This window comes from Manacus candei, unplaced genomic scaffold, assembly GCF_025592945.1.
Source record: "Manacus candei isolate 608988 ecotype Guabito, Panama unplaced genomic scaffold, ASM2559294v1 h1tg000097l, whole genome shotgun sequence".
In the NCBI taxonomy this organism is placed as follows: domain Eukaryota; kingdom Metazoa; phylum Chordata; class Aves; order Passeriformes; family Pipridae; genus Manacus; species Manacus candei.
In genome coordinates, this window is record NW_026138145.1 from 1,358,308 (window position 1) to 1,381,308 (window position 23,001).

Consider the following 23,001-nt stretch of genomic DNA (forward strand, 5'->3'; position numbering starts at 1 on the left):
GACTGGAGTGAGTGCAGAGAAGGGGAAGAGTCCGGAGCACAAGTCCCATGAGGAGCAGCTGAGGGAGCTGGGGGGGGCTCAGCTTGGAGAAAAGGAAGCTCAAGGGGGACCTTCTGGCTCTGCAACTCCCTGACAGGAGGATGGAGCCAGGTGGGGGTCGGGCTCTGCTCCCAGGGGCAGGATGAGAGGACATAGTCTTAAGGTGTGCCAAGGGAGGTTTAGGTTGGACTTTAGGAAGAATTTCTCCACAGAAAGGGTGATTAGACATTGGAATGGGTTGCCCAGGGAGGTGGTGGAGTCACCATCCCTGGAGGTGTTTGAGGAAAAAGACATTAAGCTATTAGAGAGTGTCCAAAGGAGGGCCACGAGGATGGTGAAGAGGAGATCTCATCCCAATCTGCACCTTCCTCATGAGGGGAAGAGGAGAGGCAGGCACTGATCTCTTCTCTGTGGGGACCAGGGACAGGACCCAAGGGAAGGGCTGCAGCTCTGTCAGGGGAGGTCTAGGTTGGATCTCAGGAAAAGGTTCTTCCCCCAGAGGGTGGTTGGGCACTGAACAGGCGCCTCAGGGCAGTGGGCACAGCCCCAAGGCTGCCAGAGCTCAAGGACCATTTGGATGATACTCTCAGGGACAGGGTGGGATTGTTGGGGTGCCCTGTGCAGGGCCAGGAGTTGGACTGGATGATCCTTGTGGGTCCCTTCCAGCTCAGGATATTCTGTGATTCTCTGATTCTGTGAAAGACTGGACATGGCACTGAGTGCTGTGGTCTGGTTGACATGGTGGTGTTAGGTCATAGGTTGGACTCGGTGACCTCAGAGGTCTTTTCCAACTCAATTGATTGCGATTTTGTGACTCTGTGTCTCTGAATCTCTGTGATTCAGTGATCGACTCTGTCTCTGTGAGTCTGTGTTCCTATAATCCCGTGTCCCTCTGTCCCTGGATCCCTGTTTCCCTGTATCCCTCTGTCCCTGTATCGCTGTGTCCTTGCTCCCCTGTATCCCTGTTCCCCTGTATCTCTGTGTCCCTGTTCCCCTGTATCCCTGCTCCCCTGTATCCCTGTTCCCCTGTATCCCTGTCCCTGTTTCGCTGTGTCCCTCCACCCTTGTGTCCCTCTGTCCCTGTATCCCTGTACCCGTGTCCCTATATTCCTGTATCCCTGTGTCCCTATATCCCTGTATCTCTGTGTCAGTGTATACTCGTGTCCCTGTATCCCTGTGTCCCTGTATGCCTGTGTCCCTCCGTGACTGTGTCCCTCTATCCCTGTATCCCTCTAACCCTACATGCCTGTGTTCCTGCATCCCCGTGTCCCTCTATCCCTGTATCTCTCTATCGCTGTGTCTCCGTACACCTGTATCCCTGCCTCCCTCTGTCCGTGTATCCCTGCCTCGCTCTGCCCCTGTATCCCCAATCCCGGACCCCCGTATCCCCCTCTCCCCTCCCCGCGCCCTCTGAGGGCTCTCTGCACACGGCCCCGCCCGACCGCGGCGGCTCCGCCCCTCCCCTCCCGGCCCCGCCCCTCCGTCACCAGGCGCCGCCGCCAAGCGCGGAAGCGTCGCGCGCGCGGGGCCGGCCGGCGCTGTCGGCGGGTGTTTTACGGCCGCGCTTGGCGGCGGCGGAGCGGGAGCGGCCCGGGCGGGCGGTGAGTGGGGCGGCGGGGGGACCCCGGCCCGGAGCCGGGACGGGCCCCGCCCGAGCCCCTGGGGGCACCGGGGCGGCCCGCACAGGCGCTGGCGGGGCGGCGAGGCGCGGCCCGGGCACCGCGCGTGCCTTTGTTCGCGCCCCCCCCACTCCGCTCCGCGCTCCCCGCCGAGCGCGGCCCGTGAGGCCGCCGCGCCCCCCCCTTTCCCCCATTCCCCGTCTCCCCTGCTCGGCCTGGCGCCCCCCGCCGCCGCCCCCTCCTCCTCCCCGGTGAGTTTGTGTCGGTCTCTCCCGTAGGACATGGCCGAGGTTCCGCCGGGGCCTAGCAGCGTCCTGTCCCCGCAGGGGGACACGCTCTCCCCCTTCCCCGCGGGAGGAGGAGGAGGGGGGGCCGCTTCCTCCTCCTCCTCCGCTGCCGCCGCCGCCTCCTATGCCGCCGCCGCCGCCGCCTGCACCGGCGCCCAGGACGAGGAGGCCGAAGAGGAGGAGGAGGAGGAGGAAGAGGAGGGACCCGCGGGCGGCCGGGAGCGGGAGCAGCAGCGAGGAGGAGGAGGAGGAGGAGGAGGAGGAAGCGGCGACAAGGGGGCCCCGCAGCACCGGCACCACCACCGCCACCACCACCCCCCGCACCACAACCACCAGCTCAACGGCCTCATCAGCCCCGAGCTGCGGCACCTGCGGGCCTCCCTCAAGGGCAAGATCCTGGGCGCGGAGGCCGCGGCGGCCCCCGAGGGGCTGGAGAACAAGCGAGCCAGCAAAACAATGGGCTCGGGACAGCAGCAGCAGCCGCCCCCCGCCGCCGCCCCCGCCGCGGCGCCCTGCTCGGCCCCCCACGCCAACCACCTCCCTCCCCAGGGAAGGACTGCACCCTCTCCTCCTCCTGCTGCTTCCCCCCCTGGAAAAGGGGACAGGAGCCAGCCTGCTGCCACCACCGCGACCGCTGCTGCTGCTGCTAAGACTGCAGCCCGCAATGGGCTGGCGGGAGAGACTGGCTTGGAGGAGGAAGAGCAGGAGGAGGGGGATGAAGGAGGGGAGGAGGAGGAGGAGTCCCTGCAGCTTCTCTCCGGGTCCTTAGCGGCTGCCTGCAGTTTGAAAGGCTCGGGAACGGACTGTCAGCCCGAGGAGGACCTAACGATACGATACGTCCAGTACGAGTCAGAGCTGCAGATGCCCGATATCATGAGACTGATCACCAAAGATCTGTCTGAACCCTACTCCATTTACACTTATAGGTATTTTATCCACAACTGGCCACAACTTTGCTTTTTGGTAAGTGCCCGAGGGGAGGCGGAGGGGTGGCAGGGAGGGCAGGAGTTGGGAGTGGTTTGGGGCTGGGGAGGAGAGGATGGAAGGGTTTGTGGAAATACTTTAAATAATCTCTTTGTGGATAAAACCAAGCTGTTGTGGAAGTACCTGTCCCCTGGTGACCTGTGCATGTGTAAGTAAAGCAATGCCCCAAGTTCCTGCATTTGTTAACACGTGTTTTAAGTGGTGAGGAAAGGGTTTGAGCACAGGGCTGGGATCCAGAAATCCAAGGCTTCTAATCGGGGTTTTGACATTGACTTTTGTGACCTTTGGTAGCTCATTTTATTATTCTCTCTCAGTTCCTGGGTTTGGATTTGAAAAAGAAAGTACTTAGTCCACTAATGCCTTACAACAACTGCTTAGTGATTCTTGCACAATGGCTTTAAAACTGACTAAAGCAGGGCTGGCACATAAATGGTAAGTGGTAGGTGGAGAGGAACTGTGAAAGGCTTAGCAGACTTTTTGATCTGTGAGCTTGCTTTGACAAAGACAGGTCCAGCTGTGTTGCTTTTACAGGTGTGATAGTGCTCACAGAAATCCTCGTGTTGCTCAGATTGTCTCCCTGTACTAACAATCTATGTAGTTTTTCGTTCTTCCTGCTGCACTACTGAAAGATTGGTTTAGCTGCCCCTCCCTCTGCCTTCCTAAATGTTTAGCACTTCTTGTGTCTCAGCTGCTTTTAGGATGATAATTCATCCACAAGGGTAAGAAAGTTGGCCTGAGGGGTGTCTGGGCATAGCAAGAGCTTAGCTGTGTTTGATTTACTCATAGGAACACTTACATCTGCACAACAGAACGTTTTGGGGAGTGTGTGGCACTTCCTTGCTAAGGTAAATGATGAATTCTTAGCCCTTGATGTTTTAATCAAGGCTGGACACCTCTCTGAAAGGTCTGGTTTACCCAGAGCCAGGACACCTTCCAGTTCAGGGCTATCTCTGTGAAATTTTGATAGAGCGAGTAGAGGAGGTGAGGTTAATGGAGCCCATCTGGCCCTAAACTTCCTGAATGTTCTTGGTTTAGGATCTGGTATAATTTATAGGAGGATTTGTATGATTTATAGGAGGATTTTCAGAGTTGTACTTCTTAAAACCCTGCAGAGGGAACACAGTAGGCTTATAGGAAGTTGAGCAAAGCATTACCTTCTGGAACGCAACAGAATATGAAAATATTGGAGAGCATTGTTGGATGCAAAGTCATGTTTGCCATTAGAAGGATGCCGAGCAGAGCACAGTGGTGCTTTTCAAGCACTGAGCTCTGTGTGTGACTGATTTACCTCATACTGAGAGAAAAATGCTCCTGAGCTGCAAAAGTCCACACTTGGAGCATCAAGTGTATCACTGGCAAGGTTGGATACTCTGAGATCACAGTGCACTTGTTTAGATTTTAAATCATTATGGGGTTTTTTTGTCGGGGAATGACTGAAGAATTTTGTTATGAAAAGAGCAATGACAAGTTGTTTGACAGAGCACTAAAACAGATGATTTCTAATAAGTGCATTCAAAGAATGAGATATCACTCAAGGAAGAGAAAGTGTCTTCAGCTTGTTTTGTAGTGACAGTTTCATCTTTTTGACAGCCTCAAAGAGTCAACAAAACTTTTCCTGAACTCAGTGTATTTGCCATTCTTTTTAGAAAGATGGGCACAATGTAAAGTACATAAAACTGTAGAGAAGAATATATGGCTGTGAGTGTCTAAAGCTTGCAGATTGTCATCTCCTTAATAATTGGAAAGTCTTGCAGTTTGCTGAGTCAAGTTTCATGGAGGTTTTTTGTGACTGGTTTTAGTGGTTTTAAGGTTGTTTTTTAGAGGTTTTCTTGAAGACTTTATCTTCTATAATATTTAACTCGTCCCTGCAGTTAATGGATTCCTGAACTACTGCTAAGTCCCTTTAAAATATTTATCTTCAGTCAGGGACTGCATATTCCAATTACCAGGAGGAGTGTCAGGATGGTGAATGAGAAGCTTAGTGCCTGATCTCACAGAATCATTTGTCTTTAATGCCTTGTGGCCTCACTCTCTTCTGGCTTCAGGTTTTGGTTGGGTTTTGATTGTCTTGGGAAAAGGGCTTGGCCTGTGATTTGATTGTATTTGAAAAAAGATCTGTAAGGGTTCAGTCAATTCCTTTGCTGAATTTCACCATCACCATTTTTAAAATCTTCCAGTACATCCTCACCTGTCTTCATTGTGTTCCATGGGCACCTTTCCTTTTCCCTCCCTGTGAGGGGAAAGTACAAATCCATTGAGATTGGAGATGGAATGTGTATTTTCCAGAAATAATCAGCGTTTGGCCCTTGCTGATGTTTTATGCAGTGGACCATCATTTTCCTATCGTGACAATGCAAACCTATTTTCTGGGGGCATTATTAACTTTATGCCTGGTGATTTTTATCTCCTGGGTTGGAAACTTCTAAAGGCCAAGCCAAAACTCAGCAAGTTGCAATATTGCTTTAATGGCTGGTGCAACCCAAAGTGCCACAGCTTTTCCTTTCTGTTCAACTCCCTCTTCCTGGCTTGTGCTAGCCCTTGTGTTTCTCTGATTTGGGAAGCCAAGATAGCCCTCCCACCACAATATTTTTATAAGTGTGTATGTTTATATATGTTTTAGGGTCATGTTCTCTGGGTTAAGAGCTCCAAATATATTCATGTAGGATGTCCCAGGCCCTGGTGCAAGAGAAGAGGTGAGGATGCACAGCTGGGGGGGAAAGGCACAGGACCAATGCTAATTGGTCACCAGTGTGCTGGATCAAACCACTTCCTAACTGTACACTCAAAGAAGTTCATATTCCACTTTAAAAGGACATGGAGATACTGGGAATCTTAAAACCCTGTTAATTTTAATGTCAGATTTGCCTGTGTAACTTTTCTTGACTTCAGGGCTAGCACTGCAGCAACTGAGCTGTTGCAAGTTAATAACTTCCTCTTCTATAAATTTCTAGTGGAAGGTGTCCCTGTCCATGGCAGGGGTTTGGAACTAGATGGTCTTTAAGGCCTCTCCCATCCCAAACCATTCTGTGATTCCGAGAACCTCCAGCTGTCTGTTTAAACTCAGGTTTCACCTGTCTTTGGGAGAGCAGGTTTGCACTGTGTGTTAGGTGTGGATGCTCTGTAAAATACCTGCTTTTTACTTATTCCCAGGAGCTCTGTCAGCCCAGTTTATTTTCAAATTACCCATGATAACCAGCCAAAAACTGACAGGGGAAAGGGGGATCTTGTCTTTCCCTTGGAGTATTTTTAAGCGTCACCACATCTTTGTCCCCACAATGATTGTAAATGCACTTTCAAAGTTGTAGCTTCCTTTTAAAGTGGGTTTATTTTGCAGCTTCTAGTCTTAGCAGTGTGAAAGTTCTCAAACCTGTATTTAAAAACTGGTATATTAAATATTTCAGAAAATTGTTCTCCAAATCCTTCAGCGTGGGAGAGGTGAGCTTAGGAAACCTTGCTCTGTGCCAGGGTTTGGATAAGGCAGGATGTAATAAAAGCTGAGCTCTGGCTGAGTGCTGTAACCTCTCCTGTAATTCACTGCACCATTCAGCTGCCTTTTAAGAAAAATCTGGAAAATCTGTGCTTTTATTGGATTCTTAGCTTTACCACCAGCTATAGCAGCATTTATAATTTAAACTTTCACAAGTTTAAAAATAACCTATTAATTCCATGTAAGTGGTTTTAGATGTGTTGCAAATCCTAAATGACTGCAGTTAAGATCTTGTTTTATGTTAATGCTTTGCATTTTTTTTCTTTAAATTGGATTTTATTTGAGAGTCCCAGTGTACTTAGTGTTGAAATTAAGACTGGTGATGTGCCATCCCTGTTTTTCAGTCGTGGAAAACCCGGGGCATGAAAGGAAAACTGGAAAAGTTGGGAGAATGTCTGAGAAGTTGGACGTGGCAGATGTAGGAAGAAGTTTTATAGGATTCATTCCCAGTTTGCAAACTCTGTATTCCAGTTTGTTTTTAGGAGTGATCATGGTTTAAGACACAGGCTGTTGGTGGCTTTGTGAAAACTCCAGTCACTGCAGCACCTGAGCAGGGAACAGGAGCCAGTGTGGTTATTCCAGCAGTGGGAGAAGGAGTCCCTTGCATGGGAGGAGGGAATTACTGGTGTCCAGTTTTGTAGAGTGGGAGCAGGGGGATGGAGTGATTTGCCCAGTTTCGGGAAGAGCTCTGCCTGAAGTGCCAGACCCGAGGTTAAATCCATTAGCCTGAATGTATCCTCTAATGGCATTCAGTAACATGATCCCTAAATGTAAGCCAGTTCTTACAGAGCTATGTCTGGGATACTTAGGGATGGATTTTGGTGCAGGTGTGAAAGGAAAATGTGGTGCAGTAGTGCAGGTTCTACCGTGTTTGAGTTGTAAAGTATTTAAAATACTTCCCATTTGGGGCCAGTTGCTTGTTTTAATCTTCTTTAAATAGGAACAGAAGTCCCAGGATCTGGGTATTAAATGCATACTCTGAGTTTGAAAGACTTAATGCCATCTTTGCTAATGAAATTAGTACAAATTGATTGATTTTGTGACAAGTTATGTTCTTGCTGATTTACAGACGTTTCTGTACTAACTCTTCCAGTATATTAAAATCTAGTTTGTTTTAAACATTTAAACTTATTCATAGGCACAAAGTTGATGCAAATACTGGATTTGGATTCATGTATGTTAATCCTGCTACTAATAATTTAGGATTGAAGTAGATCTTATAGTACTCTGTGGGTTTTATGATATATAATAGTGACTTGGGCTCGATGCTGTTTGTAGGAACTTTTACATTTAGAACTCCTCTCATACGTGAAAAGAAAATTTGGCCCATGCTTATCTCTTCATAAATGGTGTTGTGTGGGAGCTACTTTTTTTCTCTCCTTCTCACTCTCCCTATTTCAGTCTGTTTTTTTTTTTTATTTACCCAGTTTAACTTTCCTCAGGAAATTAATTACGAAGCTTCACATCACAGTTGAGGTTCATTTCCAGCTCTGCAGAAGGTTGGAGAGAAGGAGAAAGGAGAGAGAAGGCAACAAAAAAAACCCCCTCAAATTGAGGTGGAAATGCAGCACTCCCTCTGTGGGTGGAACAGCCATAGATTTACTGCCAGATTTACCTGCCTGAAGACAGAGAAATAGATTGAAGTGTTTGGGGAACTGGTAACAAAGTCATTCTTTATTCAGCTCTCTGGCAGCAGTGGTAAAACCAGTGGGTATTTGCTTCTTTGATTACTAAACCAAAGTTCTTTGCTGTTCATTTAGCATTTTAAATATATGATTCATGAACAGAACGTTCCTGAAAAGTGCCCTGAACAAGCAGGAACACAGATATGCAGAGTGTCCAGATTGTCACTACTCTTGAAGTATGTAAAAAGAAAAAAAATCTTAAAAATTCTCCACGTAAAACTGTCAGGATCAACAGTTTGCACGTGTTCACTCGAGGGCAAAGCATAACTATAACATGCTGGTTTGTGGTGTGCTTTTTTTTTTTTTTTGGTGAGGTATAAGATTACATCTAGGTAGTCTGCATAATTATAGCAATGTTCTGAGCAGTCTGGCTGAAGATACTCTTTATTTAACTCCCTGGTTTTCTCAGGTCTGAGCTGAGATACAGAACTTGCCTTGAGCTGAAACTTTGCATACACAGCTCTAGTATAAGTACAGCTTCTCTTTTCTATGGAATAAACTGTGTTTTGGAACAAATGAAGGGCTGCTTAGGGTATTTCAGTCCAGTTAGATCATGCTGCAGCTTTTGTTTGTTGTTTTAAAAAATCACTTGTTAGATTGCTCAGGGTTGTTCTTGGATACTGCTAAAAACCTGTTTTCCTGCCAAATAAAAACTTAGCAATAATTATATTTGCTTCAACTCTATTAGAAATGGAGTTAAGATCATGCTGTATCATAGGGCTTTGGAACTGCAGCTTGTACATTTTGGGCTGCTTCATTTCACCTTTGATACAGTTCCTAGTTGCTAACCTGGTTAATAACCCACCATCCAGGTGGAGATGCTCCAAGACATTCTTCTTTTTGAGGTGAAGAGCCTGTGTGTGTGAGCCTGCAGGACAACCTGCATGAAGGAACCTTCTGTTTGCGGGAGCTTCAGCCCACAAAGCTGTGTACAAAAAGGTTCAGGTGTTTGGAGACTATACAGTTTATCCTTAGACTTAGGAGCTCTGGGTTCACAGGTGGGCTGCTCTGAGCCCTGGCAACACTGGCTCTAGCAAGTGTTTTTTATTTGGCATGTGTTACACTTGTAAACTTGGATTATCCAGACTCTGTGCCAGCACATGCTTGTGCCAATCATGTGCTGTAGTCTCGGTTTAGCTGCTGCACTTGAACCCGAGGCTGGTTCCCCCTGCAGACACAGGTCTGTCTGTGCATCCCTTTAGACACCCCTGTGTACAGTTAGGAGTTTCTTTTTGTGTCTGCCCATCTTTTCTGAGTGCCCAGGAATTCCTCCTCCCCTTGGATACTGTCCTGCTCTGAACATTGCTCGGTGTTACTGCTGCAGGTTATAATGTCATTAATCCCTCATGCTCATGACTCAGTTTTTCTTTTTCTATTTCATGGTAAAATTCTGCTGAACACAGGGCAAGTGCTTGGATAAGTGTTTGGGTTCTTTTCTTTTTGGGGTTTTTCTTGATATTTCAGAGTGACTACATCTCCTTGACCACAGATCCTGTGACAATGCCATTGGGATTAATTCCAGTGCACAGCTCTTAACAAATGAAACCTCTGAATAGTTAAAAGTGTGTGAAATTAACTGTGCTTTTTTGTTTGTTCTCTGGTGTCAGATGACTGAAAACTACCCTTTCCAAAGATTAAATGCAGCAACACTTTTCCTTTGTGGCCTTGACATTAAAACCAGACAAAAATTAAGCATGTTATCTACCACAGCCCTCGTGCAGGAAAATTCAGATTGGTATAAAATAGGAATGGACTTTTTTCCCCCTCTGCAGAAGCCCATGTGAAAGGGTGATGATTTATGCCTTAACCTGGTATTTTATTTTATTTATTTCCCCTTTCAATCACACGTGTTCTTGCCTGTAGACTTTGTGAAATGTGGTTCTCTCCAGGACAGTTCACTGGTTGTTAATTTTAAGTTTATTGGAATGTAATAAAGAAATAAGAGTCTTTTACTGATATTAATATTTTTTGAGATATTTCTAAAATTCATTTCACTATCTTTTCGTAGCCTTTTTATAGAAACAAGGTTTTTTGTGGCTGTTTCACTTAAAAAATGAACTTGGTTTACTGCTTTTGGTGGCACTGGAGATGCCAAACTGAGAATGTCTGTTTGTCTTTAAGGCCATGGTAGGGGAGGAGTGTGTAGGTGCCATCGTCTGCAAGCTGGATATGCACAAAAAGATGTTCCGCAGAGGTTATATAGCCATGTTAGCAGTGGATTCCAAATACAGAAGAAAAGGAATTGGTAAGAAAAGCCTTTTTTTTTTTTTGTTCTTATTCAAATCCTGTCTTTGGGATAACTGTAGCTGTCATGAAGATTTAAGCTGAGCTGAACTGGTGGTTTGTCTGTCTGTCATCCCTGACTTACTCAACCACACGAGCTCCCCCGTGGCCTCTCTGACTTTGTTAAAATAACCTGAGATGCCCTTTGAGGTTCACACCTGGGATATGATAAAGCTAAAAAGAAACGCAGGCAGCAGCCCCTGACCTCTGCCTATTACCCCTGTCAAGTAACACCAGTGGGAATTGCTTTGTGTTTTTATATGTACCCTCATCACTGTATTTCCATGTTATGTTCAGGCTCTTCTTTTCAGTGAACTTATTCCCTGGCTTCTCCCTATAAATTATGCATATATTGCCCATTGGGGAGAATTGTATGGAGCTCATTATTGTATTAATAAGTGAAGAAAAATAGCTGTGTATTGTTACTTGCATGATTGAAATGGAGATCTGTTCTGTTGGGAAGTTCCTTGGTAAAGAAATCACTCTTGGCAGGGAGTTTGCCCTCCCTCATTAATCAGTTTTGCCCCGATGAAGGGATTTTCATTCTGACACCAGTTATCCAGGTTGGCTTAATTAAAGATTTGTTCTTATGAAGCTTAATTTTTTTGTGCTGGTTATTGTGAAATTACATTTTGGAACATGTTTTTAACTTAAAACATGGACGTCAGCATTAAAACTTAAAATGTGCTTCACCACTCATGTATACTGAACAGCTCATACTTCTGTGATTAAGGACAGAAAATAACTTCCAATTGAAAAATACAGTGATACATTGCAGAATGTACCACTGTGTTTGCTCTCTTCAAAAAATAACCTTCAAGAAACTTGCAGTATATGTATTATCATGACTGTTCAAACGTGTGCAGGTTTTTTTTCCTCTCCAGTGCAAATTCAAAAGCCATTGTTGGTTTCTGTAGTGGAGCAGAGGGAGAAGGATACTGAGGAATCACTGTCTCTGCTTTTAGCTGAGTCATGAAGGAGTCTGCCATAATTTAATTGCAGGTGCTTGGATTCATAAGTAAATAAGAGCTAATGCTGTTATTATGAAGATCTCTGCAAGATTTTTCCCTCCCTTTAGTCAGTTGGTTATGTTAGAATTGTATAAATAGAATTTATCTTTAAAGCCTTGCTTACTTTAGCATTATATATGTTGACTTTTTCCTACATTTGCCACCTTGCTGTTTCTCAAAGTGTGCTGCTAATCTGAAGATCTGCTTTAAATGTAGTACAGTTTTATCATATATTCAATGAAAAATCTTAATTGATTAAAGTGCTGAGAATACTTTCCAACATTCCCTAGATTCCTTGGGGTTTTTTTTCCTTTTCCTTAGCCTTCTTATGGAAGTGAGATTTATGCAATTTCATTGAACAGCAGTTTTTTCCACTAATAACTTTGAAATCAACTTTCAATTTCACCCCAATTCTACAGACAGGTAGGGATGTTACATCTGTAGAACTGTTGTGAAATAGATGAAAAAAATAATGATAAAAAAAATTAAATTAATGCTTGACTGAGGGGAAGGGATGGGCTTCAACAGTATTATTAGATCCTAGCAAATCCAGAGGGGAGTGAGCCACAAGAAAAGTGGTTTCATAAGTTCTGTTACTAATAGAAGTATTTGTTTTAGTAAGAGGAAATTCCCTTGGAAGATGAATGTCCTTCAACTGCACGCCAGCAGATTTTGCCTTTAAATGCAACAAAAAGGAATGAATCACATCTTGGAAGGCTATATATAACACTGTGTTAAGCATAGCAGCCTGTTTCTAATATCCTCGTGTTAGAAGAATCTTGCACTTAAGCTGAGTCTCTGGATAACTTCAAGGATTATTTTATTGTTCAGACTCGAGGCTGCAGCTTGACTGCAACTTCTTGTGTTCTTCTTTTCCTCCCTGCCCTCCCCAGGTGTCATGTCATGTAGGTAGCACACTTTAGTGTAGGTACCACACTTTAGTCATATATAAACCAGCATTTTTTTTTGCACTGCAACTCTGACACTTAAATCTGTATTTCAGGTACAAACTTGGTTAAGAAAGCTATTTATGCTATGGTTGAAGGAGATTGTGACGAGGTAAGATTTTTCTAAATCAAAAACTTTCATAATGTAAATGGTTTGCATTCTCCTATGTGTGTATTGGTTTCACAGGTTTTTCTTCCACAGGACTTTTTTTAAGGTGAGAAATGGTAAGAAGTTCTTTATAATAAAAGGTGGCAAACTTGGTAAGAAGTTCCTCAGAATAAAAGAAATGGCACAAATAGGAGATGGATTTTCTAAATTTATCATAAGTGCTGGAATTCAACGTTTCAGGTTTTGTTTTACTTTGTGAAGCTGCCTCAGCCTTCCCTCCCAGGCACATTTTCCTCCACGGGCTCCAGTTTAAGGAGCTGCTGGGCAGTGTAAGGTGGAACTGTGTGTAGTCCTGCCCCTGGAACAGTGTGTGCTGTGGTGCTGCGGTGTGGTTTGATCCCAGTCACCAGCCTGTTCTGACACTGCACAGCTTATTAGGTAGCACAAACAGAGCTGGAGTGATTTAGCATGTCAACAAAAACTTGGAAGGAAAGTGCCTGTCAAACTTTCCCTGGCCTAAATGTTGTTAGTCTTTTACCACATTACAGTCCCCACTCTTTTTCTCTCTCTCTCTCTATATATAAAGAAACTGTCTGTCTCTATGCACCATGTTTAACTTGAGAGGAGCTCTCCCTACATCCATCCTCCTTAATCAGGTTATCTGTCCCTTTGACTCCCATCTCCTGGGCACAATGCAATTGTTGCCTTGTTCCTGAGGGTGAGCACTGGGTCGTTTCAGTGTGTCACAGTTAAGGAGCCTTTGATCTCTCTGTTATCTCCTTTCAACTGCTCCCTCAATTGTCCCCCTGCCCTGTGGTGAAGTTTCTTATGCAAAGCTACAGTTTGTGTCACAGGACTTCTGGGCACATACTCCTGTTTGTTTTTCCACTTGTTGCCTCTTGTAGCATCCCTGGATATGTTCTGACTTCATTCATCGTGGTTATTCTTCTTCCCCTCAGATTCCTTCATGACTCTACTTACTGGTGTCTTTTTTTTTCCCCCCCCCTGTCTAATTGATGTCATGCTGGGGCAATACAGTTCAGCCTGTAATTCTTTAAAGTTCTTTGTTTTAGCTTGTTGCTTCTCTCATGCCATGCAACACTTGCTCTAACCTCTTTTACTACTTGCTACAGAGAACTAATCAAAAAAAGGTTGGTTTGCTTGTTTTCCCCGTTGCTTTCCACTGTGGTTTTGAGTTGATTTGCTGCTGCTAGAGCATTCAAGATTTAAAAAAATGGCTAAATAACTGAGGACTGGTGTCCACATCACAGCTGGAATATTGAGATGCAGAGAAGTGAATTGCCCACTGTTGTTAGACAGTCAGGAGTAGAACTGGCTGTTTCTGCTCAAGCTCTGAGTTGCAGTAATTACTGTCTGATTTCTGAATTTGTGTGTGCTACTTCTCATGTACCTTCATTTCTAAGCTGCTTTTATCTTCATAAAAATACAGTAAATGTGCTAAGGGTTGCAGGCTGGTCTGCAGTGAGGCCTCATTAAGTCTTAGTCACAGATTTTCATCTCTGGTGCTGTATAAATGCTCTGGATTAGGGGCAGAGGGCATTTCTCAGATACTGTTCATGTTCCCTTTAATTGAAGGCCCTACAATTCAAACTCCTTGAAGTGTGTGCTGTGGGTGCAGTCATGGTTCACTTCCAGTTTGGAATCTGTAACCCTGTTTGTGGGAAGACGATTCCAAACTCCTGTCCTGCTTTTTGGGGGCTTCTGCATCAGCTGAGTCTTGTGCTGGTGCAGAATTTTGAACTCAATTTTGGAGCGTGGAGTGCAGGCAGAGGATTTTATTGATGTTCTACGCCACCAACAGAGGCACATCCACACTGATTTATTATATCTGTGTTGTTCTTTTCCACATACAGGTTATCCACAACCAAACAGCCAATGTTTTCATGGGTTTTTTTAAATTTGCCACCAAGTATGGGCTTTCTCCACATACACATAGTGCAAAATAATGATGGTGGTTGCTTGTACCACTTGAGTTTTCAGTCATGATCACAATCTGAAAAATCCAACAAGCCACCCATTAAAAATCTCTGTCCAACTCTTGCCCTCACCATTTTTTACAACAGTTTTCAGGAGTTCAGTTTCTAACTAATTGATGCTTAAAGCTGATCAAACATGAAGTTGGGCATCACAGTAATTTGTCTCTGTGAGGTGTGTAAATAGTTTAATCATCCCTGCTGCTCTTAAGGTATTTTCTTACATCTTTTAATGAAATCAGAAGCATGGTGAAAATAAAAAGATGCTACTACTTGAGATAAGATGAACTGGAGTTCAAAATAAAAAAAGCTATTTTCTAAAACCTGCTTGGAATAGGATTAAAAACATAAATATGCAGTTGTGGGTGTCATGAAAGATTTCCAAAGGCTGCTTGGAAACTCTTCCCTTCAATCTAATTATGGAATAGATGCAGTAAATAGACTTAATTTTAATAACTTATGGCGTAGAATCTGATAAATGTTCAGTGTGTTACTCTTCAGAGTATCATAAATTGGACTTCTGAGGTATCACCATTGAATCCTGAAAAAATAAAGGATTTATACAACACCATGGATGAAAATCTTGCCACACATCAGTAGTGATTTGTCATTTCAAATATTTTAGTGATATTCCAATATTTTAGCAATTAAGGACATTTGATTTTTTTTTTCTTTCCTGTAAGCAATTTTACTGGGAATAAACTAAGGCAGGCCTGTGGAACAAGTGATTTACAGTGTGAGCTGCTGTGGTCAGGCAGTGCCTGAGAGGCAGTTTGTGCTGGGCTCCATCCCTCAAAGCTGAGGCAATATCCTTGCACAGGGGTGGTTTCTGTGAGTGGGGTGAGTAAGTGAGGAGGTGAATTGGCTGGAATGGAATCCGTGTGGAGGGGAGGAGCTGCCCATGGAGCTGCCCCTGGCCTACATTAGAATAGAAACCAGGGAAGTGATCTGAGGTTGGGGGTGGGTGGGTGAACTAGAAATAACCTTCAAGCCTGAAGAAAGTGCAGCCTGCTTTGAGCTGGAGTGTCTGGATATAACATTACAAACAAAACTTAGGGATCTTTGGGTTTTATTTTATTTTTTTTTTTTACCTTTGTGATTTTCTCGGGCATTTGATATTAATGATTTCTAATATTTGGGGTAGTGAACTCTCAACACCCTGAGTTTCCAACAGGCCACAGTGATTTAGGATAACCACAGGTTGCATAGGAAAGGTGAACTATGGAAGTCAATCAGGTGAAGGGGAATAGTTTCACCCCCAGCCCCAAAGCTGTGAAAAGATTTTTCTCCCAGTTTAAAAAAGGGAAAGTGTGTGCTGACTGCAGCAAGGTGCTGTCTGCCTGCTTTTTGTACATTTGCTTAGTTTTTTACTGACAGGCAATTTTCCAAAATTGTGCTGCTGAAGACCTTCCTGTGGAATTGTTACATCCCTTAATTACAATTAGAAAGGAGGAGTTGTTCATTCATATGTAGGTTTTCCATCTGTAACAAATGACAGACTAATCTGCATACAATTCACTCACCTCATATTACTGAAATTATGTACCATGCAACTGCTAACTAATAAAAAGTAAGACCCTTGTAAGTGGGACTCCTAAAAGCTTTTTTTTTTTTTTTTTAAGCAAAATGTAGAGCATAAAAAGGAATTCTGAATTCCTGTGGAAACTTTAGATTGATTTGAAGTGATTTTTTTTGACCACACCAGTGGTTGACACTGGTGTCTTTCTAATTCAGTACCACACTAGTAAAAATTAAATGTGTATTTTTATAGAATCCTATTTGAAATCATTACATTATTAATATTTTAGTTTTTCCTTAATCTATAAATCATCTAAAGTATGAAGTGTTATATTTTGAGTACTGCCTTTCATTAAAAGTTAAGGCAGTTTTAAATTGATTAAGGACACTGGACAAGCCCCCATAACTTGAGTCTGATGATGTGTCAGACTTGAAAGTAAGAATAGGGAGTGCTGGGAGCACTTCCTTCATTTGCTTATTTGGTTTGGCTGTATCCTTTCCATGCCTTGGTTTTTAAACTTGAATTCATTCAGAGTTTGAACTGAAGAAGCAAGAAGGCTTCACCACTCCACTTATCTTCAGTTTAGGAATAAATTCAAGCTATGAAAGTGTAGTAGCAAGAAACATTGCGCTCTACTCTCAGTATAGAACATTTCTTGCTTCTAAACCCAGTTAAAATTAGATAGTTGAGCTAAAAGGTTTATGAAATTTAAGATAAAAGAGAAAGTAACAACCTTCAGAAAGTTGCAACTTGAGCAGAAAATGCCGTTAAATGCAGTCCTTTGCTGCTCTCCAGGGGGGGATGTGATTGTGCTGTCAGAGATTTAACAGGCTTATGAGTACAGCAGAATCGACCCCAGAAGGGCAGAAATAAATGTAGTGATTGAGGGTTTGGAGCTTGATTGAAAATCTCACACAGGAAGAGGTGCATTCTTCACCAAACAAAGCTAATGAAATTTGAATAAAATATGCCCGTGTGTCCCGTTTAGGTAATAGAAACCTGTCTTTAGCTGCAGCATGTTGAGATCAGGGAATTGCTTTTCATTGTGCTGAGATTTCCTTAGAAATACCAGAGCAAATCTCCTGCATTTGCTTTCAAGATGAGCATTCACTCAGGTAGTGGGATTCCAACAAACCTGTATTTCAACATTTAACCACTCCCTTCAGTTCAATCACCTGCAGTGTTGGAAGGGTTTTAGCATTGCAAGGTGTTGGAGCTTGCAGTTGAATAGAGATTTGTTATATCACTGTGCCAGGTTACTAAACTTTGGAGAGTGAATGCCATTTGTAGCTAAGAATTCCAATAATCCTCTGCATGGTGGATTTACATGGGTCAGATTTCCTCTCTGGCATTAATATTCTGTTTTTAATTTGAATTAAGGAGCCGTAAAATGTGTAGAAAATAGCACTCTCCAGGAAAATTATTGTGCTTCCATTATTAGTTATAAATGAGTAGTTATTATCCACTGTAATGGATAAGGATGTTGAGTACTCCATCAAGTCACAAGACTTGATAGTAGTAGTGCTCTGTGAAGTGCCAGCTAGAGAAATTCAATCTCTAATTCTTGCCACAAGACTAAGAATTGAATTAGGTTGTCTTAGGTGTACAACTCTGCCCTGCTGTAATTTAAGAACTCTAATGATTAATATTTTAATGTGTGACTCTTTAGTTCCTTTTTGTAAAACGAGCTACTGCCAAGTCTTACATTGTTCAGTGGGTTGTTTATTGTTCTTTCAACATCCTCACACTGAGGATCACAGGTGGAATAATCCATTGGAATGTGGTTAGAGCAGCTTGAAACCTGAGTCAAATATATACATCAAATGGATTTTCAAATCTCAGTGGAGGTGACCAGTGCAGACCCTGCCTGCCTCCCTCTTCCACACCGGTGTAGCCACTCCTCAGGCTGCAGGAAACAAACCCCATGGAGAGAAAAAGGAAAGGTTTTGTGCCAAGTGGCTTTGGAAGGAGCTCAGCAACCAACCTGGAGAGCTGGCAGGAGATGTGAGGGGGAATGGGAATGTGTGCCTGGAGGCAGTGGGGGACACAGAGGCCGGAAAGTAGATTGACTTAATCCAGGCTGAAATTGTGGTCCTGTATTTCCATTCTGTGCTCCTTCCACAGTGACCATCAGCTCCTGTTTAATGTGTGAATGTTCATTGCCATGGGGATGTATGGAATTGAGTCACATCATTAGTTCAGCCTGTGTTCTTGTGCAACCAGGACCTGTCCTTAGGAGCAGAATCCTTAAAGAGATGAGCTGGACAGCAGTAAAGAGGCAGAGCAAGTTTTTATTATGTGGAGTGGGTTTGGGATCCACCAGTTGTGGCAGAGCTCTGTCCAGTGCACGTGAAGGAAAGAGGGAGAAAATTCAGAGGGAGATACTTGAGTTTATTAAATAACTTCTTGTTAATGCCAGTGTAGTTTTTACCTGCATTTGAGACTTCTGGGGCAATTGCAGGTCTTTGCTTAATTTGGGCTACACTTCTACTTGGTTTTGGTCTGAGTTATTACTGACAGATGGTCTTGCAACTGGGATCTCACAACACAGGGTGGAAAAAGATGGGAAAAGATGCTCTTTCTTCCTGGTGTGCATACTGATTTGTTTGGGGTATTTGTTGGTACCCAGGTTGGATGGGACCCTGAGCAACCTGGTCTAGGGAAGGTGTCCCTGCCCATGGTAGGGGGTTGGAATGGGATGATCTTTAAGGTCCCTTCCAACACAGGCCATTCTGTGGTAGTTGTGCTGAGAGCAAGTACTCCTTGCAAACATTGGATCTGACAGCTGGTATCAATCTGAAGCTTTTATCTAAATCTAACGATTTAGAGGTCAAAGATATTAAATAAATAAACAAATCCTCCTATGCCAAGTTTTTGTAACATGCAGAGGTTCGGTTGCTCGTTCAGAGTATGTTTTGGACCTTCACCTGTGGTTGCTTGGATTTTGGGTGGGGTATTTTTGAGAGGGGGAATGTTGGGAGATGGAGGTTGTTTGGGATTTATTTGTTGATGTGTTCTTTACCCCAGTTATTAGGTGGTGAGCTGAAACTCTATTTGCAGCCAAGAACTAAAATCTCAACGTGTTGTTTACAATTACAGTTGTCGTTTAACTGCTGGTTTTTTAAAATGTGGGAAGCTCCAGTGTGGGGATGGGAAGCTTAATGTGGAAATATTGCTTCATTAAGTAAGAGTGTAAGAAGGAATTAATTCCACTCATTGCTCATAAAGGTACCTTTAAATAAAACCTTTGAAATGGGTTCAGTAGTCGTGTATTTGCATTTGCTTACTGAACTAACACGACCTACTCAGCTAACGCTGCTTCTTTTCTTCCTTTTTTTTTTTCTTTCTTTCCCCTTCAAGGTCGTATTGGAAACAGAAATCACAAATAAGTCTGCTTTGAAACTTTATGAAAACCTTGGTTTTGTGCGAGACAAGAGGCTGTTCAGATACTATTTAAACGGAGTTGATGCACTGCGTCTGAAACTATGGCTGCGTTAGGAGAGCCCATCCCACGGGAGCGACCGCCGGCCCCGGCAGCGCAGAGTCGGCCTTTGCATGCCAAGCAATTTGTTCCCAGAATTGCTTTGCAGGTGGACTTAGTGATTCCCATGCAGCTCTTAAAAAAAAAAACAAACAACCTGTCAGTGTCCCATTGAGTGTCGCACATTTTCGTTGCACTTTGGCATGGCGCGTTTGTTCCGAATTAAAAGCCGGTTCTTTCCGACTCCCGAGTCCTTTTGGTACCAGCCAGAGATGTGCCAGTTGATAGCCAAGATGATGTTCATTCATTTGCAATTACTGACTGTCTTGACATACACAGAACCTGTATGGGAAAGCCACTTTTGGTTCCAGAAAATTCAAAAAAAAAGAAAAAAAAACCAAACAAAAAACCCACAAACCACACACACACAAAAAAGCCAATGTAGATTGTAAAATTCTATAAGTATACTAACATTTCATACTGAAATTGCCATAGTTTTCTGGGGAAGAAGAAGAAGAAAAAAAAAAAGAAAGGCTTCAATTTTAGGTTTTATTTTTCAATATTGAATTTTTTTCCATTCTTAAATATTGGTACCTCAGTGATTAGTGAATGAAAAAATGTATTGTAGGGTGGGGTGTGTGTTACAACGAGTAACAGTAACCATTAAATTGCGTCTGCCAGTGCCTGTATAGATAAGTATATTTGTCTTCACCTCTAAGTTTGGAGTGCATGCTTTTATTCTTTTGCTTTCTTCAATTGTCTTTGCAAGGAAAAAAAAAACAAACAACAAATTCTGCTTTTATTTAAATTCTGGATTTGATAATAAATTATTTCAGATTTTTATGATTTGGATACTTCTCCCAAACGAGGGTTTGGAAGGCCCTTCTTCTAGCAAGAAGTGTGAGCTATTTTGAAAACCTTGGGTAGCTGCTAAAAGAGAACCTGATGGCACCAGTGAGTCTCTGCTGGGTTTGGATGCACTTTTTTCATTAAAAGAGTGAGGGACTTTTAAAAGAAGATATAGAAAATTAATGTAAATTGGTATGATTTTTATTTAATCGAAATTATTGCTAGAAGCTCTGAAAAACAGCTATTTTAAGATAGTCGGAACAAATTTTTTTTTCTTTTCAGATTGCTTTGCTTCAGTGTTCTAAAATGCTTCAATCTTTGGTTCTTGGTCTTGGAAATAAATTTCAAGGTGTATCGTATGCATTTTTAGCTGCTCTCATTTTCTCTAAACTTAGATGAGCTAAATTATTGGGGGATTTTTTTTCCCCTCCAAAATCAAAGCAGCGGGGAAGGAATTCTGTCTCCCTTTCTCTCTTTCTCCCATTTGCTCTTGCTCTGTTTTTTCTCTATATTTTCCCCCCCCCCCCTCTTTAATTGGGCTCACAGAAGTTTTATAACACCCATCAGTTTTTTTTCAGTAATTAGGTGTCGAGGCTTTCTTGTTCCATGTGATTCCACAGCCCAGCTCTATGAATCAGTTGGGTCGGGTTGTTTTCTTGGGGTTTTTTTTTCCCAAGGTATTAGTTGACTTACAGAAACACCTCTGTAATCCCAGATATCACAGGATATTCTGAGTTGGAAGGGACCCACAAGGATCATGGATTCCAACTCTTAAGGGAATGGCCCGTGCAGGGATGGAAAGGATGAACTCTCAGTGAATCCTCTGGAGTCGAGCGAACTCTTCAGCTTTGCCTTACTACACTTTTTTGTTTTTACCTTTAGGGTTTGGTTTGAGTCACGGGGGTTGTTTTCTTTTTTTCTTTTTTCCTTTTTGCTAATTACTGTACGCTTAAAAATACAAAACCAACAAAACCCCTACCTCCAGTAACATTTGGGAAAAAGAGCCCTGTGCAGGAAAAACTGGATTTAAAGCAAAGCCGCCTTTTGCACAGACCAATCGCACATGGTGATGGACGTTTCTTACCATGTACCAATCATGAGTTGTATTTGAAAATAAAGATTTTTAATGGAAATTGGCCCTTCTGAGTTTTCTGCTTGTAGACACCATCTGTGCTTTCGAGGAGGCTTGTTCCCCTCAGTAAAGAAAACTCATATTTAAAAGGGTGCCCAGAACCAAGAGTTGTAAAGTGGAGTCTGTCGCTCCCAGGACATGTCAACATAAAGCCTGTATGTTGCCACTGCTGCCTTGTGACATGATAAAAACCTTTTATTACCCCCCATCCCTCAGGTTTGCCAGTTTTTCTGGATGGCTTTTCAGGAGTTTTCATCATTGTTAAGACTTAAATGTTGGTAAGGAATCAGTCGAGTCAGGTTTCTCAGCCGTGGTCCAGGATGTAGCGACAGCTCTGGGTGGCTTGAGCTGAGGAGACAGATGAGGGAGGTTTCATCCCTTGCAAGCATCTGTTGGACTTGTATCACAAATTCCAAACTGGGCTGTCTTGTGCGTCTGCTGATGCTTAAATCTGAAAAGCCAGACAGGCAAGTTTTTCTATTGGTTAATATTTAAGCCGTGGGTGTCTTCACATTCAAAAGCCAGCTTAGAAAGTGAACTGAAATCGCTTCTCGCTGCCAAAACCATCCTCCCTGAGCAAACTTCAAATACAATTCTGGTTGTTTATTGTAAGAAGTAGCTGTTGCCATGCATGTTTTGAAAATACTGCACGAAATAGGTGCAGGTCTCCCCTTCTTTTTCCAAAGGGCACATGGCCTGAAAGGTTCTGCCATCGCTGCTGTGTCACACACAGTTCACCGCCGAAGACACTGGAGCTGCATGTCTTGGGTCGGACTAAACAGATCTGTTCTCTGTGTTGCTTGGGATTGGGATATCAAGTGGGAAGTCCTGAATTTGCAAACAGCTTTTCAAAAGGAATCTCTAGCAAGGAAAAGTTGGTTATTTCTCCTGTCTGTTGCTAAAACACAGTCCTCTCCCCCCTCGCCTTTTGCATTGACAAATCTTAACGAAGGAGTTGATTGCTTTTATATTTAAATTTGCCCAGATGTTGCTACTGGCTGACATGTCAGTCTGGATGTTTGCATTATGTTGTTTTTCTTTAAGAAATCAGGTTCATCACCTTCAAGGCATCACGGAATTGGCGTCACATCGTACGTCACAAACTATTTTTCAGGGCACTGCAAGACGTTGCTACAACTCAGTGCTGTGTTGGAAAAAATTCAGGTCTTGTATAAACATTACAAGCTATGTTGGAGTTCAGGTATCGGGTGGGCATCTGTGAGAAGAGCAAGTGTATCTCAAAATACTGGACTGCTGTTTTGAGTGGATTATATTCTTCTGTCCCTTTATCCTTTTTGATGAGAACAAAAACAGTGGGGTTATGAAATGTACAAGTTGTCTAAATACAATGCAGTCAAATAAATGGTTAAGTTGTTTATCTATTTCCTTTTGAATGGGAATGTTCTAATGATTGTTTTGCTTTGTCTGCAAAATACAAACACACGTTTGCTCAAGGTCAGGCTGCAGCAACCTGGCCTAGTGGAAGGTGCCCCTGCCCATGGCAGGGGGTTGGAACGAGATGGTCTTTAAGGTCCCTCCCACCCCAAACCATTCCAGGATTCTATGATTAGGAAAG

The 23,001-nt window shown here is 43.3% G+C and overlaps 1 protein-coding gene across 1 annotated transcript; it reads left to right on the forward strand.

Annotated features, from left to right (window-relative positions):
- Positions 1–1,539: 1,539 nt before the first annotated feature.
- NAA30 (N-alpha-acetyltransferase 30, NatC catalytic subunit) lies at positions 1,540–19,687 on the forward strand. The gene is made up of 5 exons (XM_051768826.1): positions 1,540–1,640; positions 1,937–2,908; positions 10,223–10,346; positions 12,398–12,453; positions 19,324–19,687. The coding sequence occupies exons 2-5, from the start codon at positions 1,940–1,942 to the stop codon at positions 19,459–19,461; spliced, it is 1,287 nt and encodes a 428-aa protein (XP_051624786.1). The 5' UTR covers positions 1,540–1,640; positions 1,937–1,939; the 3' UTR covers positions 19,462–19,687.
- Positions 19,688–23,001: the final 3,314 nt, after the last annotated feature.

What these genes read in the sequence shown, in the direction of transcription:
- NAA30 (XM_051768826.1), top strand. Translation starts at nt 1,940, where the DNA reads ATGGCCGAGGTTCCGCCGGGGCCTAGCAGCGTCCTGTCCCCGCAGGGG. An exon ending in GGCCACAACTTTGCTTTTTG is followed by an intron (nt 2,909 to 10,222) that starts GTAAGTGCCCGA and finishes TTTGTCTTTAAG; the next exon opens with GCCATGGTAGGGGAGGAGTG. An exon ending in ATACAGAAGAAAAGGAATTG is followed by an intron (nt 10,347 to 12,397) that starts GTAAGAAAAGCC and finishes TCTGTATTTCAG; the next exon opens with GTACAAACTTGGTTAAGAAA.